At 38.9% G+C, this 16,594-nt stretch overlaps 2 protein-coding genes across 3 annotated transcripts in view; one reads left to right on the top strand and one right to left on the bottom strand.

The window, feature by feature from the left end:
* Window positions 1-8,813, bottom strand: part of crhb (corticotropin releasing hormone b) — a 57,337-nt gene extending 48,524 nt beyond the window's left edge. The window contains exon 1 of one of the 2 annotated variants that reach the window (XM_057824847.1): window positions 8,706-8,813. The gene's annotated coding sequence lies outside the window, so the exon portion shown is untranslated. The remainder of the gene's footprint in view (window positions 1-8,705) is intronic. The other variant, XM_057824848.1, reaches the window with a different exon arrangement.
* si:dkey-97a13.12 (uncharacterized) lies at window positions 2,090-16,316 on the top strand. Its single transcript, XM_057824851.1, has 5 exons — window positions 2,090-2,260; window positions 2,431-2,462; window positions 13,054-13,185; window positions 13,258-13,355; window positions 16,079-16,316. Exons 1-5 carry the CDS (start codon window positions 2,191-2,193, stop codon window positions 16,287-16,289), a joined length of 543 nt encoding a protein of 180 aa, XP_057680834.1. The 5' UTR covers window positions 2,090-2,190; the 3' UTR covers window positions 16,290-16,316.
* Window positions 16,317-16,594: the final 278 nt, after the last annotated feature.

Here is a 16,594-nt window from a genome sequence, read left to right as displayed (position 1 = left end):
ATTAGCCTCCCTCTTTGTGCACCAGCAGCAACCTACACTTCGCCACTAAGCTTACTTCTACAACACTTTTGATAGGCTTGCCACCTGTCCTTTGAAATAAGGAATCGTTTCGAATTGGGGATTAAAAGTTGCGTTCCGTATTGAACAAATACGGAATATATATAAATTGATACATTTCTATGCATTTTAGGAGTTTTGGGGATGTCCCTTTTTTTGTCGCCTGTACAACTTTGGGCGCAAAGGGGGCGTCCCTTATTTCTATTTCTGAAATGTGGCAACCCTACTTTTGAAACCGGTTTCAAATTACTGCGGCATTTCAGTAAAAGACCATAAAAGTAAAGTAGAATAAGTGAGCTGACCAGGGTTTGTTGCTCCGGTCCAGCCCCCTTTCTCTTGGTAGCAGTTGTTATAATTAGAGATGTCCCGATCGATCGGCATCCCGATCACGTCATTTTCAAAGTATCGGATTTGGCAAAGAAATATCGAACATTCTCTTTTTTAATATAAATATATATATATATATATATATATTTTTTTTTTAATTAAATCGTTTTTTAATTGTATTTAGCATTACAGACATAATATGTTACACTCATCCAGGGCCTTTAGTTTGGGCTTAAGGTAGGGTTATCAAATTTATCCCGTTAACGGCGGTAATTATTATTTTTTTTATAATTTATCACATTAAAATATTTAACGCAATTAACACTTGCGCTGCACGACCCACTCACACATTGTCGCGTTTAATCTGTAAAGGCGCCGTTTTATCTATATATAGAGCTAATAGGCAGCGTAAAATGAGTAGAGAGTATTTTGGCAGCCTTTGGAGCATCTGTTTAATTAGCTAAAGCCTTACAATCCCTCTCCCTACGATTAGAAATATCGTGGGAAGCTATGTGGGGAAGAAAGGTAGTGATTGATCTTATCCTTAACACCCTAGGTTATTTCCCAACGCAGAGAAGATATATCAATTGTTACCACAACGCACAGTCATGGGTGCACTTCCCATCATGCATTTGGGCACAACAGTTAAATGGCTACAGTATCATTTACTGAAAGCTCAACAAATACACTAGATGGCAATATTTAGTCACAATATACAAAGTCACATTTATCCTTTAAGAATTACAAGTCTTTATCCGTGGATCCCTCTCACAGAAAGAATGTTAATAATGTAAATGCCATCTTGAGGATTTATTGTCATAATAAACAAATACAGTACTTACGTACTGTATGTTGAATGTATATATTCGTCCGAGTTTTATTCATTTTTTTCTTAATGCATTGCCAAAATGTATATGATTGGGAAAAATTATCGGGAATGATTGGAATTGAATCGGGAGCAAAAAAAAAAAAAAAGCAATTGGGTCGGGAAATATCGGGATCGGAAGATACTCAAACTAAAACGATCGGATCGGGAGCAATAAAACATGATCGGAACAACACTAGTTATAATACTGAACCGGTAAAAGGTATCGGCGCCCCCTTTGTTGGTACTCGCCGATACCACCATTTCAGGCCGGATCACCCCCCCTGCCAATACTGGTATCGGTGCATCTTTATTATTTTTAAACAAGAATAACATAAAAAATGCTTGTCTTTATTAAATGCTTCATTGAGTGAGTCCACTCAAATCCACTCACGCTGCTGAGAACAGCCTATCACTTGCACAATGAGTTGCCACAGCACACTAGCTATTGTCTTTTACATCCATTCAAAAGTGACATAAACTTCCAGATGACACTTCTGGCATCTGTCATAAGCGTTCATTAATGCTCATGACAGCATCATGTCATAATTATAAAGGTCTTGTGACAGTATTAAGAACATACTGTCAAATAAAGTCTTACTGTATTGTATTATTAAGATGTACAAATGTGTAGTTATTATAATTCTCCCAAATCCGTCAGGAATATTTATCTGTTTAATAATTCCTCTGCATTGTTTTAATCTCCGCCGTGCTCTTTTAAGAATCGGCCTAATCAATCAGATCCCTTTTCTAAGCTGCTTAACAGCGACTTTTGCTTACGTAAACCTGTTGGCCTTAGTTGTATTTAGCGAATCACACCATTCAGGACAAGGACCTGAACTTGACATCAATTACTTCCAAGCGCTTGCATTTGTTTTGCCACAAAGTCGCCTGGCGGGTTGGCGTTCATTTGCCAGTTTGCCACCGGCAGCCTCCCCGAGATGCAGACAGTCTACCTGCACAGCCGCCACCAGCAACTGGAGGTCTTCACCACAGTGCTCACCCCTCGAGGTCAGTCGACACGTGCTTGGGTGTCATTGACAGCGATAGACGTCTAATCCATTTTAAATGGGGGGCTGGCAGCGATCGTATGATCAAAATGGATTTGACGTCCATTCCTTTCAATGGCAACAGTTTTTTTTTGTTGTTGTTGGAACTGTATTGACAGCTCTTTCCAACAGCCTGCCATCCGTACAAAGGCAACGATGACAAGGTGAGTCCTTTTTCATTTATCACACGATGACGCCTCAATTTAGAAGTTCCCCGTGTACAAATTAGGTTGAAAGCAAAAAAATATGATTTGAGATAAGAGCGTTCCAAGTCAAAATCCAATAATAAGGCTTCAATGTACTAGCCGATACTGAGCCGATTTTGCGCAAGAGAGATATTTAGGAGCGGCTCAGAGGCTGCATTTAGGTTTTCTATTTCACCAGCCGTGGTGCTGCGCGCCCGTTAATCCCGTTGACTAGTAATCCGCTTCATTCAGCGTTTCTGCACTTCACTGAATGCTGTCGTCAATGGTGACAGTCATGTAACAATATGAAAAAAAATATATATATATATATATATATGGCGGAAAACACAGACAAGACTGAAAAAGCAGTTTCATCAGTCCAAACAAAGAAAAATTGAAAAAAAAAAGTTTAAAAGGGTAAATACTAGGGTTGTTCCGATCATGTTTTTTTTGCTCCCGATCTGATCACGATCGTTTTAGTTTGAGTATCTGCCGATCCCGATATTTCCCGATCCGATTGCTTTTTTTTTTGCTCCCCGATTCAATTCCAATCATTCCCGATAAGTTTTCCCGATCATATACATTTTGGCAATGCATTAAGAAAAAAAATGAATAAAACTAGGACGAATGTATACATTCAACATACAGTACATAAGTACTGTATTTGTTTATTATGACAAAAAATCCTCAAGATGGCATTTACATTATTAGCATTCTTTCTGTGAGAGGGATCCACGGATAGAAAGACTTGTAATTCTTAAAGGATAAATGTGACTTTGTATATTGTGACTAAATATTGCCATCTAGTGTATTTGTTGAGCTTTCAGTAAACAATACTGTAGCCATTTAACTTCTGCCCAAATGCATGATGGTAAGTACAACCATGACTGTGCGTCGTGATACCAATTGATATATCTTTTCTGCGTTGGGAAATACCAGAAGGAGATCAAGTTCTACCTTTCTCCCCCACATTGCTTCCCACGATTATTCTAATCGTTGGGAGTGGGATTGCTTTAGCCATTTAAAAAAAAATGCTCCAAAGGTTGCCAAAATTCACTCTACTCATTTTACACTACCTTTTAGCTCTATATACTGTATGGGTAAAACGGCGCCATTATAGATTGAACACGACAATGTGTGAGTGGGTCATGCAGCACATGCGTTAATTGCATTAAATATTGTAACGTGATAAATATAAAAAAATATTAATTCTCGCCGTTAACGCGATAAATTTGCTTAAATTAAATTACCTTAAGCTTAAACTAAAGACTCTGGAAGAGTAACATATGTCTGTAACGTTAAATACAATTAGAAAACCATTTAATTAAAAAAAAAATATATATATATATATATATATATATTTAAAAAAGGCATGTCCGATATTTTTTTGCCGATTCCGATACTGAAAATGATGTGATCGGACCCGATCGATCAGCATCATCTCTAGTAAATACTGTATATGAAACCAAGAAAATTTCGACCACTCCTTGATGTCTGCGATTTCTGCATCGCGACCCTTGTTATATTACCATGTTTCACCCATAAAATCCCCCAAAAATCCAGCTGTGGCCATTCACAGCTGTGTCTTGACACTCGGTGATACATGCTAAATGGAGCTTTTGGATCGAAACAAGATAAGTACGCGATACTATCTCGTTAAAGTCATGGCGTCTGTAATTCTGCTCTCGCGTGTTCTCACCTCCAGATAGGGTTTTCCTGTTTTAAAAAAAAAAAAAAAAAAAAAAAAAAAGCCCTCCTGTTCAAAATTTTTCTTCCCCCAGAAAATTGAGATTTTCCAGACTTTCCAGTGATGTGTCACACATGCATATCGGACAATTTTTAAATTTGGCCAAATTGGGGGTCTCAGAGCGGAACTTCGTCACCTGAGTATTTTCCGCCATATGTATAATATATACAGTATATATTTTGTGTGTGTGTGTTTTAAAATGCATGTACTAGTAGACTCAACATTTTCATGTTTGCGTTTAGTGTTTTTTTTGGCAGCCCTTATAATTTTTGTCTTAGCCTTTTGGACAAAAATACTTATTACTATAAGGCTCACCTGACTAAAAGCCGCCACCCACTAAATTTGACACGAAAATGGCTTTTGTTCATAGATAAGCCGCACTGGACAAAAAACCGCAACTGTCCTAACTATATAATGGGATAGTTACACCAAAAGATATTAACGGGTGAAAGTTTGAATTGACATGTATTTGATAGTGGCATCAATACACTGTCATCAGACCAAATGAACCACCATGAAGCTTTGAACCAATAGACCGCAAAGCATTCCTTGCTTCAAGAAGTTTCATTTGGCCATCACTGCTCCCTTGGAGAAAGTCAACCTCAGCTGCCACCTGGTGGCAACACTGTTATCGTTCATCATGCCTCCTAGAATGCATTGCAGCGCTACCGACAAATTATCTCACTTTTGAATAGGTGTAAAAGATCCGAGCTGGACATAAATAGAGTTAATGACATATCTGCAGGATTACACTTAATGACATCTGTCATAAGCTTTCAATAATGCCCATGATAGTGTCATGTCATAATTATGATGGTCTCATGACAGTTTTATAGTGCCACTGTTGTCAATATCTATAGCGCTGCAATGCATGCTAGGAGGCACGTTGTGCGATAACAGTGTTGACAGCAGGTGGCAGCAGAGATTGACTGTCTCCCTTAAGGAAGCAGTGGTGGCCAAATGTAGCTTCTTAAAGCAATGAAGCTTTGCAGCTAATTGGATCAAAGCTTCGTGGTGGTTCGTTTGGTCTTATAGCCGTTTTATGACGCTGCTGTCAAATAAAGTGTTACCTATTAACCCAAATAAATCACCAAATAAGCCGCACTGGACTATAAGGCGCAGGATTCAAAATGAGGGAAAAAAGTAGTGGTTTATAGTCTGAAAATGATGGTAGTTTTAGTCTTTAGTTATTTCAAAATGTGTTCTTCTTCGTCTAGTTTTAATCAACGAAAACTCATCAAATTTCATCATTTTTAGTCGACAATTCTCAAAGTGTCTTCGTCTATAAACGTTTTAGTCCATGAATAAATAAATAAATAAATAGTTTCCACCGATTTTGAATGAACATTGACAGACGAGCACATAATTGTAGAGTCTACAAGGACATCAACATCTTCATGATGATAATACACACAGCAGGAAAATAGCACATTATATGCAATCAATTAAAGTCACTTGGACACCTCGAACTGTATATAAAGTTTTCCAAGAGCTTAAGAAGACACTCAGCGAGTCACTGCGCTAAATGCTAATGCTATGCTAACGCTACAAGTTAGTTAAGTGTGTGATGATCACTCAGCACAGACCTATAAGGCAAGGCAAATTTATTTATATAGCACAATTCAACACAAGGCAATTCAAAGTGCTTTACATCACATGAAGACCATAAAAATCACATTTAAGTCAACACAACGTAAAAACCAAGACAAATGATCGCATTTAATCACAGAATAAAAATAAATAAATAAAAATAAAACAAAAATAAAAATAAAGCAAAAACTACTACTAATAATAATCATTGAAATCAGCAATGGAGATAAGCACAAGAGGAATAGAAGGCAGGTAGGTTGAAATATATAGACAGTTATGGATATGCAGTGCCAAACAAAAGTGTTTTTAGCCCTGATTTAAAGGAGCTAACAGTTTGAGCATACTTCAGACGTTCGGGTAACTTGTTCCAGAGGTGAGGAGCATAATAACTAAATGCTGCCTCACCCTGCTTGGTTCTTGTTCTTGGAACATGCAGAAGACCCGTTCCAGACGACCTTAGGGGTCTAGATGTCTCATAGGAATCTAACAAGTCAAGCATGTATTTTGGTCCAAGGCCATTAAGTGTTTTGTAGACGAGCAGTAGTATTTTATAGTCTATCCTTTGACTCACTGGAAGCCAGTGTAGCGATTTCAAAACCGGTGTAATGTGGTCCAGCTTCCTTGTATTTGTGAGGACTCTGGCTGCAGCATTCTGTACTAGCTGCAGCTTCCTGACTGATTTTTTATCAAGACCTGTAAATATACCGTTGCAGTAGTCCAATCTACTGAAAATGAATGCACGCATAAGTTTTTCCATGTCTTGTTGAGTCAGAAGCCCCTTAATTCTGGTTATATTTTTTAGGTGGTAATAAGCGGATTTAGTGACGGACTTTAGATGGCTATCAAATTTTAGGTCTGAGTCAATAATTACGCCAAGGTTTCTGACTTGATTTGTAGCTGTAAGTGACATTGTGCTAAGTTGGCTGCTTATCTTTGACTTTCCTTTTTTGGCCCAAAAATGATCACCTCTGTCTTCTCCACATTTAACTGGAGAAAATTCTGGCACATCCATTCATTGATTTGATGAATGCATTTACTCAGGGAGACTAAGGGACTATAATCATGTGGGGACACAGAAATGTACAGTTGTGTGTCATCTGCATAGGCGTGATAGGAGATGTCATACTGTTCCATTATCTGAGCTAACGGAAGCATATAGATGTTAAATAAGAGTGGTCCAAGAATTGACCCTTGAGGGACTCCACACATGAATTTGGTTCGTTCTGACTGATAGTTTCCAATTGACACAAAGAAATCTCTATCATGTAAATAGGATGTGAACCACTGAAGAAGTGTCAGTAAGTCCTACCCACTGTTCCAATCTGCTGAGTAGTATGTTGTGATCAACCGTGTCAAATGCGGCGCTGAGATCCAATAGTAGCAGAACAGATGATTTGCCTGCATCAGTATTCCGACGAATATCATTTAGGACTTTGATAAGCACGGTCTCGGTGCTGTGTTGTGGCCGAAATCCAGAATGAAATGAGTTAAAAAGATTGTTTTGCATCATAAAAGTCTGGATCTGTTCAAACACAACCCTTTCGATAATTTTCCCCAGGAATGTCAGATTTGATATTGGCCTGTAATTACTAATGGTTGAGGCATCCAGATTAGGTTTTTTTAGGAGAGGTTTTATTACTGCAGTTTTTAAAGTCTGAGGAAACTCTCCTGTTTGGAGGGAAGTATTTATAATCTGAAGTATGTCTGGGGCTATGCAATGAAAAACAGTTTTGAAAAAGTTTGAAGGAAGGATGTCAAGGCAGCATGTTGTGGGCTTTAATTTCGACACAATTTCTGTTAAAGTGGCATAGTCCAGGAGGCTAAACTGTCTAAGATTGACGTGGGGGACATTTTGGGAGGCGTTTAGTGTAACATTTGTTAATCCGGAGTTGCACACAGTCTGTCTAATCTTTAGTACTTTGTGTGTAAAGAATGCTGCGAAATTATTACAGGACACTTCAGATGCCAATTCCTGAGGTATTGATGCTTGTGGGTTTGTCAGTTTGTCAACAACAGAAAATAATGTGCGAGTATTGTTAGTGTTTCTACTAATGATCTCTGAAAAATATGATTGTCTAGCATTTTTCAGTTCCTGGTTGTATTTGCGAAGACTCTCTTTGTAGATATCATAAAAAACTAGGAGTTTGTTTTTTCGCCATCTGCGTTCTGCTCGTCTACAAACTTGCTTTTGTTTTATAGCTGGTATGGCATTTCTCCAGGGTGACCTCTTCTTTCTTGACAGAGTTTTTGTCTTAATCGGGGCAATAGTGTCCATTACAGTCATTACACTGGAACTGAAACTATTTACAAGTTCTTCCACTGGAGCTATTGTAGGGGTTAATGATGAGGCATAGGCCTGTGTGAATAACGCACATGTGTTATCACTTATGTAACGCTTCCTAATCACCTCTGTTTCCCTTTTCAGAGGACGGACAGGGGTGGTCATTTTAAACATAATGCAGTAGTGATCAGACAGAGCAACATCATTCACTGTGACCTCAGAGATGTTAAGACCTTTGGATATTATTAAGTCCAGTATGTGCCCTCTGTTATGTGTTGGAACTGTGACATGCTGAGATAAACCAAATGTATCCAAAATATTTAAAAGCTCTCTAGCACATCCTTCTTCAGGATTATCAACATGAATGTTAAAGTCACCCACTAAAACAACACAATCAAAGTCCATGCAGACGGAAGACAGTATTTTGGTAAGCTCATCAAAAAACATTGTGTTATACTTTGGTGGTCTGTAAATTGTTACCAAGGCAGCTCTGCAAGGGTTTTTTTAGCTGAATGACAATATATTCAAAGGAATCAAACTGACCACATGAAATATAAAGGATAAAGCAACATTGCATAGCAGAGATAAGAAAAACTAAACTTACCAGGCAGCCCCGGACACAAGTGTTTCACAAAAGGAATGCCCGTGTGGGGGGTCAGGGATGAGGTGCAGCACGTCACATGAGTGGCCTGACCAAACGCTAAGATGCGTGCTAAAGACACATACGATAAGAAAATATCACACATTATGAACCTATGACGGAAATTATGGCGAATTTTCATCTCGTTCTCGTCTAGTCAGATGAAAACTGGCATCCATCTCGTTCTGCTTTAGTCTCCCAAGACACATTTTTAGCATAGGTGGGGTTTGACTTTTGGGGAAGGGGGGCACAACATGTTGATGACCCAAAAACTGTCTCAGCAATACAAAGTTGACAATGAGCGTTTTTTGGTTTCCCATCATTCTTGAGGGGAATTCAAAATCAGGCTGCTTAGGCAATAGTTTTCGCCAAGATCGTCATCCATTGAATTTGGTACGCCCGCCGGTGTCATGCCAATGTAGTTACCCCAGTCAAAAATTGTATCCCCTGGGCGGAGCCATATGGAGGTAGATGTGTCTTTATTATTCAATAAAAAAATGTATGAATGCAAAAATAAATTATAAACTAAAAATATGCATGTGAAAGCTATTTCTCTTTGATGAATTTTCAATTTAATCAAATTTTTAATTGGGGGGGATTGAAGTTTTTTTTTTTTTTTGATTGAAGCAACATTTTGATGGAAGTAATGTTGATTTGTGTTTGGGTGACATTTTGGTTAGGACATTTTTCTGTATTATTCAAAGAATAAGTTGCTTAAAAAAATATATTCAAAAAGAAAAATCACTTCAATTAAAAAAAGAAAAATTTCAATCATAGAAAAAATATTTGAGATAGAAAAATTTGTATTTGAACACTTAATTTTTCAAGTTTTCTTTGATTGAAGCAATCCTTTTTGTGTTTGGGCCATAATATGATTAGGGCATCACCCAAAAAGTTGCTTCAATAAAAAAAAAAGTATATATATATTTTCAATCAAAGAAAAAAAAAAAAAAAAAAGTTTTTCTCTTATATATATTTTACATTATATGCAAAGCAAATGACGGTCTAAGGTGCTCGAGGAATAATTTCGACCCATTATAAAACCCATGTTCATTTCATTCATTTTTGTTGCAGTTTTATTGCTTTCCAACTTTTATATACTGTATATATTAGGAAATTCAATACATGTAATGACACTTTTCGGCCACCAGACGGGTCCTGTCCCCCCCCCCCCCCCCCCTTAAAATCCGCTTATGGTTTTTAGCTCGTCATCGTGACATCATCACGAAAAAATTGTTCCTTCATGAAAGTTTTCTTTATTGTCATCGTTGATGAAAACACTTAATTGTCCAATGTCAGTTCACACATATTCAAAAAAATGTCATTTCATGTGTCAAAGTGTGACAAGGATTCACTGAGGACCCAAATGCACGAATGTTCCGTTTAAACAAAAATATTTATTTTCAGTTCATAGGAGTTCAAAAAGAGAACGAAAAATCACAGCGCTTGCTGGACACCAAAATTCTAAGCAAATTTAACAAAAATTCACAGCACTTGCTGGATACCAAAATTCTGAGCAAAGTCAACAAAGTAACAAAAGTAGTGATGGGACCGGTCCGTGAGACCTCATGAAGCGTGTCGACACAGTGACACACTGTGTTGACACAGTGTGGATACAGTGTCATTGAATACTGACACCTGCTGGACATAAATAATCACTACAGGCAACCCACTTGACAGACTGACACTGAATTGACGACATAGTAAAATCAAATCATTTAAGTCTTTGCATTCGTATTGCATTATTCCATATCTTTAAATTATGTGACCATATATTATAATGTAAAAATGTAAGTAAAAATGAATGGGTGAATGAGGATGCTTGTGGACTTTTTGTTCTGATAAAATTTTATTAAAAAACTGCTTTTTTTAATGTTTAAAATTTAGTTGGTTCCTTTTTATTTTTTTTAAAACAAGCAATTTCACCTGCTGTGGACAACACACACTCGCATGGAACAACGATGCCAGCATGCACAAGAATTTCTCAGCCACTTGAAAGAGGTTTGGATTGGCTCCTCCAGTATTGAAGTAAATCTGCATTGCGTGCCATGTTCGGCTCAGCCATTCATCGTTGCACTTTTGCAATTTCATCAACAGTTGCATTGCCTCCTTGACTCCCCACTTCGTCATGTAAGTGCTACCATAGCCCATCAGAAAAAAACTGAAGTGGACAATAAATAAATTATAGCTTAATTACCGATTTCTAATAAATTACCAAAAAAGCTACTGTGGGTAGGTAACGGAATGGCTCTATACCTGTGTTTATCTTGGGATTATCAGAAACTTAATTCTCATGCTTGGCCCAATAATACTTCAACATTGAGGAGGTGGCTACTGTTTGTATATGACAGGTTGAAAGTACAAATACATTTCCCCTGAGAAAAAATAACGTTAACAATACGTCCTAATTACTTAGAGCTGCACGACACGATCCGTTCAGACTTGGATTCATTACTTGGGGAGGACGAACGGCGAGCGCTCTTACCACCAAGACAGTTGGTTAAATGCTGTTGGTGTCTCTTGAAGGCACCAAAAGGGGATATTTCCACGCACCGCAAATGACGGACCCGCGCCTACCTTTCACACTAATAAACTAAAAGAGTCACCTTAAAATTAATTGTATTTTGAATGGAAGATGACTAGTGAGTTTTCCCTGTGTTACGTCCATTTCCACAGCATGTAGACAACGAGGAAGTAACCGTGAGATGTGGATTGTTTCAAGGGTATGGTTAGCTGCAGGCTATATATACAGAAGGTCACAGGTGGACATGATCAGCCTGATTGGCAAGAGCAGGAAGTAAAGTTTGCTCAAGGAGGCACACCACTACCAAAATAAAAGGATCTGACTTGAACCAACACAAAACATTAACAAGACTTCCGAGACGTGACAAAGTGTTAAGGGCTACTCAATTGTAGTACTGTATTGAAAAAGACCAGTTACATTTTTGTACTCCAAATACTTTATAATAATAATTACTTTAATTCTGTACCCCCAACATATGAATTAGATTATGAATTCAAAACAATTCATTTTGGTGGTGGAATATATATATATATATATATATATTAGGGCTGTCAAACGATTACAATTTTTAATCGAGTTAATTACAGCTTAAAAATTAATTAATCGCAATTCAAACCATCTATAAAATATGCCATATTTTTCTGTAAATTATATATATATATTCTGTAAAATAATTTGTTGGAATGGAAAGATAAGACACAAGATGGATAAATACATTCAACATACGGTACATAAAGACTGTAGTGGGCATTTCACTCTACTGTCATTTAAATCTGTCTATGCTGTCCTCATTCCGAAGCGTCTACGTTTTCCAAAGCTAGACAGTTAGTGAACGACGCCTTAATAATCAGACTTCTTCCTTTTTCATCTGATTTATTAATAAAATGGCCTCAAACCATTGTCCTCTTTAGACCGTTGTAAAACTACAAAAAAAAAGTACACAAGCTTTGCATTAGCAACAACGTTAGCTTAGCACGCTGTACAGGTTAACTAAACATAAACAAAAAGCGTCTCATACAAAAAATGTAACATTTCGCTTATTAACATAATATGTACATTCTTTACAACAACCGTACTTACGGACAAATCTTGTCCAAGGATCATATAAGCACAACAGAGATGTTGTGCAGCCATATTGAACTGGCAAGAAAACAAAAAACCATGTCGCAAAGCGACCACAAGAGTTCGCTGTTAGACAGCACAAAAAGCCTTGCTGTAAAACTTACCAAAAGGCAGAATACTGTCTGAGCAGGACATGTGCGTTAATTGCGTCAAATATTTTAACGTGATTAATTTAAAAAATTAATTACCGCGCGTTAACGCGTTAATTTTGACAGCCCTAATATATATATATATATATATATAATTTTACTTCACATTCAATTCGTCCCTGTTACCTTTGACCTCACCAATTTAGCCCAGTGACCTTTGATCTGACCCCAATTTTACCTTATTTACCTCCAAATTCAATTTAGCACTGTGACCTTCGAAGTCACGATCCCAAAAGTGAACTAAGTTAACTCTAAATTCTCCGTTTTTGCACACTGACCTTTGACCACGTTTTCAACCCCAAAATTTAACTCATTGGCTGCCACTGACGGCGGTAGTCGTCCAATCCCCTTTAACTGGGAGGTCTGGCAATTAATCACCTCTTATATTTCATATTACAAACATATCCTGCAAGTTTAATGATCCCTTTATTCATTCTTCAATTATCCTGAACAAACAGACATATGGAACCAAATACATAACTTCCTTTCTCCTGATCCTTGCGGTTGTGTCCACTAGATGGCGTCGATGCACAGCTACATCCCCCACTGGCCCGACGAGCTGGAGCTGTCCACCAATGATGTCATAACGGTGCTGTCCCATGATCTTTCAGGTCACCTGCAGGACGGCCACTTCCCAGAGCTTGGACAGGTTGCTCCTAACTCAAAATACTCCATCTTTTAAATGTCAAATCACAAATGTTTTTTCTTTCTATGTTTAAAGGACAACGTGTCCGCCAAAGCCGGCGTAAGGTGGACGAGGAGCGTGTCACAGAGAGCCGCCTCGTTCTCGGACGGCGACGGACGCTGCAACAATGCCAGGTAGGAACGAACCCCAGCTCCTGACAGCTGTTGCCCTCCCAACAAGGGCCGGAGATACGTTTTCAAAGTGTGTGTGTGTGTGTGGGGGGGGGCAATAAACAGTCAAAACTTAGAGAATAATTGTTGGGGGGGAACCAAATGATTTAAATCAAGTGAACATGCAATGAGTGAACTAATTATCGCGCCCAAAAAAATCTAAGTCGGTTTAGTAATTTTTCATAATCAGAAAACTCTGCTTTTCTCTATGAATTAGGGGTGTGACAAAATATCGAAATGGTGATATATCCTGATACTTTGTATCCCAAAAGGTTCTCGATATGTTCCTGTCAAGAATCGAGAAATCGTTTTAAAAAGTTCTCAATGTTTTTAAATAAATTAAAAAAACAAAACATCAAGTTGCTACCAAAATCTTCCACCATAATAGTGTCTCAGTTAACTCTAAGGCTGCCATTGACGGTGCTCGACACCCAATCCATTTAGACTGGGAACGTTCGTTCATTGAAAACTAGAGCATTCACAGTCATTCGGTCCGATTTTCGGGGCATTTACAGGTCATTTCCTGTTGAGTTTGAGTCACTGCCTATTCATTTGGGTGATTTCCAGGTAACGTCCTGTTCTGTAACTCAAAATAAACAGGAAGTGACCCATAAAATACCCCAAAATCAACAGGAAGTAACTGAAAATCAACAGGTAAATGATCTTAAATGGCCCAAAATTACCTCATTGCCTGGCATTGGCTGCCACTGACTGCCATAGACGTTCAATCCGTTTGAGGGGGAGGGATGGCAGCGAATGAACGAATGTTGCCACCCTCCCAGTTCAAATGGATTGGACGTCTATTAGGGATAAACTCATTCCAATTCACAGCAGAAACGTATTTTTCTGTTTATTAGTTGTTTGTAGAAAATCGTAGAATGATTTCCTAACCAATGTATCGATAATCGTTGTATCGCCATATCGTCAGATCATCGTTATCGTGAGCTTTGTATCGCAAATCGTATCGTATCGTGAGGTACCAAGAGGTTCCCACTCCTACGATGAATGGTATCATTTTATGCTACGTAATCTTTCTCGTTCTCTCTAAACCTCTCTTGCAGTGTTATGATAATAAGAAATGTATTAGTACTCACGAAACCTGTTTACATGTTGTTGTTTACTTTCCTAGCAATATAAGAGCGGTATTAAGAGTGGTGAATAATTGATTCTGTATGACAAAATACTTTTCTAAAACCTTAATAAATATACTTCCCGGAAATTAATCTAAAATGTTATTAAAATCTGAACTATTTCTAATATAAATAGGCAGCTCCTCTCTTCTCTGTCTGTGACTGTCACCTTATGCTTAGCTATTATTAAGCTTTTGGCTTAGAGGCCGTTTACATGGTGATGCTCCGAGAATACGACACATTTCATGTTTGCATTTACATGGTTCCGTCTTGGTTCCATCTCCATTCGAATGATGTCGCAATTCCGCCTGAAAACGATATAGTATTCTTGCCAGGCCCTAGGGGGCAGTACATTTCCTTGACAACGACTTTTACAGCCCGGAAGACAACATACCCGCCCACTCCAAGCAATGACGTCCACGCAGTTTTTTTCATTTGATTCAAAAGGCAAAAAAACGCAAACATAAAATATATTTAAATTAAGAATATTATAAAAACAGTAAATTAAAGCCGAAGTTCCACCATGTTTGCTGTTTTGAATGTTTACTAGCAACGACTGCGCATGCCCAGAGTGCCATGTGCAAGTGCTGACGTCATCGGAGCGAGAGCGTTCCATTCATGTTCCATTCCCCGCAACCGAATCATTCCACTTTGGAGGCCGGAATAAAAAGTTTGCATCCTCGCCTTGCATTTTCGCCATCACCGTGTAAAGGTGAGGCCATTCTGCAACACAATCGTTGCGTCTTGGTGTCGCAGCGTCACCATGTAAACGGCCCCTTAGTTTAACAGCACTCAGTAATGGAGAGTTATACCTTTGAACAATGCAGGAGAAATGATGCAGACAGTCTGAACCTCGAGATTTTAGTTCACGGGATGTTTTCGAACTTTTGTGACTGTCTATGGATGTCTCATCCGATCCTGCAGCGTTGCACTCTTGGCACTTATGCTGAGGGCAGACGGTACGGAGTTCATTTTCTACCGTGTGGAGTGGACTAAAACCATTTTCAGAGAAGGGAGGGGAGAGAAAAAGATTCTAATACAGTATTTAAATAGCACATTATTGCACGACTAAAATAAGAACTGAATAGATTTAACTTTGATTTAAGTCTACAGCTCCAAAAATAATTGTGTCCCAAATTATTGGTGGAGACAGCTTAGTTGAGGAGGGGAACGGGTCCCACCCGTTCCCCCCCGGGATATCCGCCCTTGCACCAAACACAAACACATCCCCCCCAAACAGGTGGTCCTTCATTAGTTGACAAAGCACGCCCCATCCCGCCTCATAGCATCTCATTAAAGCCACAGCTCAGGAAGGAAGCGCTCATGAAAATGAAACATTTTTGCCTTGACTTAGGAGTTCACAATACTTGAAACGATCTTTTTACAAAATTACAATTTCTCCTAATTCTGTGACTTTTGTTTCACATTTCTAATTCACTTCCCCCCCTTATATTACACCTTATTACGGTCAAATGATCACTTGGGTTGTGCACATTGAGGTCAGAAGACTCATCATCTCTATTGTTTTGTGTTCTTTCCTCTTGGTGGCCCATGCAGCGGTCACATTCTGCAAGCCCTACGTGGGGGGAGCCGCTCGGGAGGGCAAGCGGAGCAAGACCCCATGCGGGGGCCCACGTTGGCCCCCGGCACCCCCCGCGACTCCCCACAGATGCAGCGCTCCCCAGGCCTGCTGCACAGGATGCTGTCCAGGCGTCGCAGGAAGAGCGAATGTCAGGGAAGCACCAATGGAGCCTTTGAGGGGGACTAAAAGGAGACCCCTCCCCAGTTTACGCCCATCCTGATTGATGTTTTAAATAAATGTTTTTTCTCAAAATAAAACAAAAAACTATCTTTTAATCTTGGTTTTTTTCTAACTCAAGCCCACTTCAGTAATTCAGTCATTGCGCCAACACAAAATTCACAAGCGAGGCTCAAGGGAGGGTGTCCTCAAAAACCTGAGGAGTCCCCAAGGGAGCGTTCACAGGTCATGTGACACCCGACGCTGACCTATATGGATGCGCCGCCGCATCCAAATTACGGGACGGACTCTCCCGCCAAAAATGTGTGTTGCCA

The sequence above is a fragment of the Corythoichthys intestinalis genome, chromosome 20, assembly GCF_030265065.1.
Source record: "Corythoichthys intestinalis isolate RoL2023-P3 chromosome 20, ASM3026506v1, whole genome shotgun sequence".
Taxonomy (NCBI): Eukaryota; Metazoa; Chordata; class Actinopteri; order Syngnathiformes; family Syngnathidae; genus Corythoichthys; species Corythoichthys intestinalis.
Note: the sequence above shows the minus strand (reverse complement) of the source record. Positions and strands in the feature narration are given on the sequence as shown.

Coding starts and splice junctions, on each gene's coding strand:
- si:dkey-97a13.12 (XM_057824851.1), top strand. CDS start 2,191: ATGCAGACAGTCTACCTGCACAGCCGCCACCAGCAACTGGAGGTCTTC. Junction 2,261..2,430: donor CACAGTGCTCACCCCTCGAG/GTCAGTCGACAC, acceptor TCTTTCCAACAG/CCTGCCATCCGTACAAAGGC. Junction 13,186..13,257: donor ACTTCCCAGAGCTTGGACAG/GTTGCTCCTAAC, acceptor CTATGTTTAAAG/GACAACGTGTCCGCCAAAGC.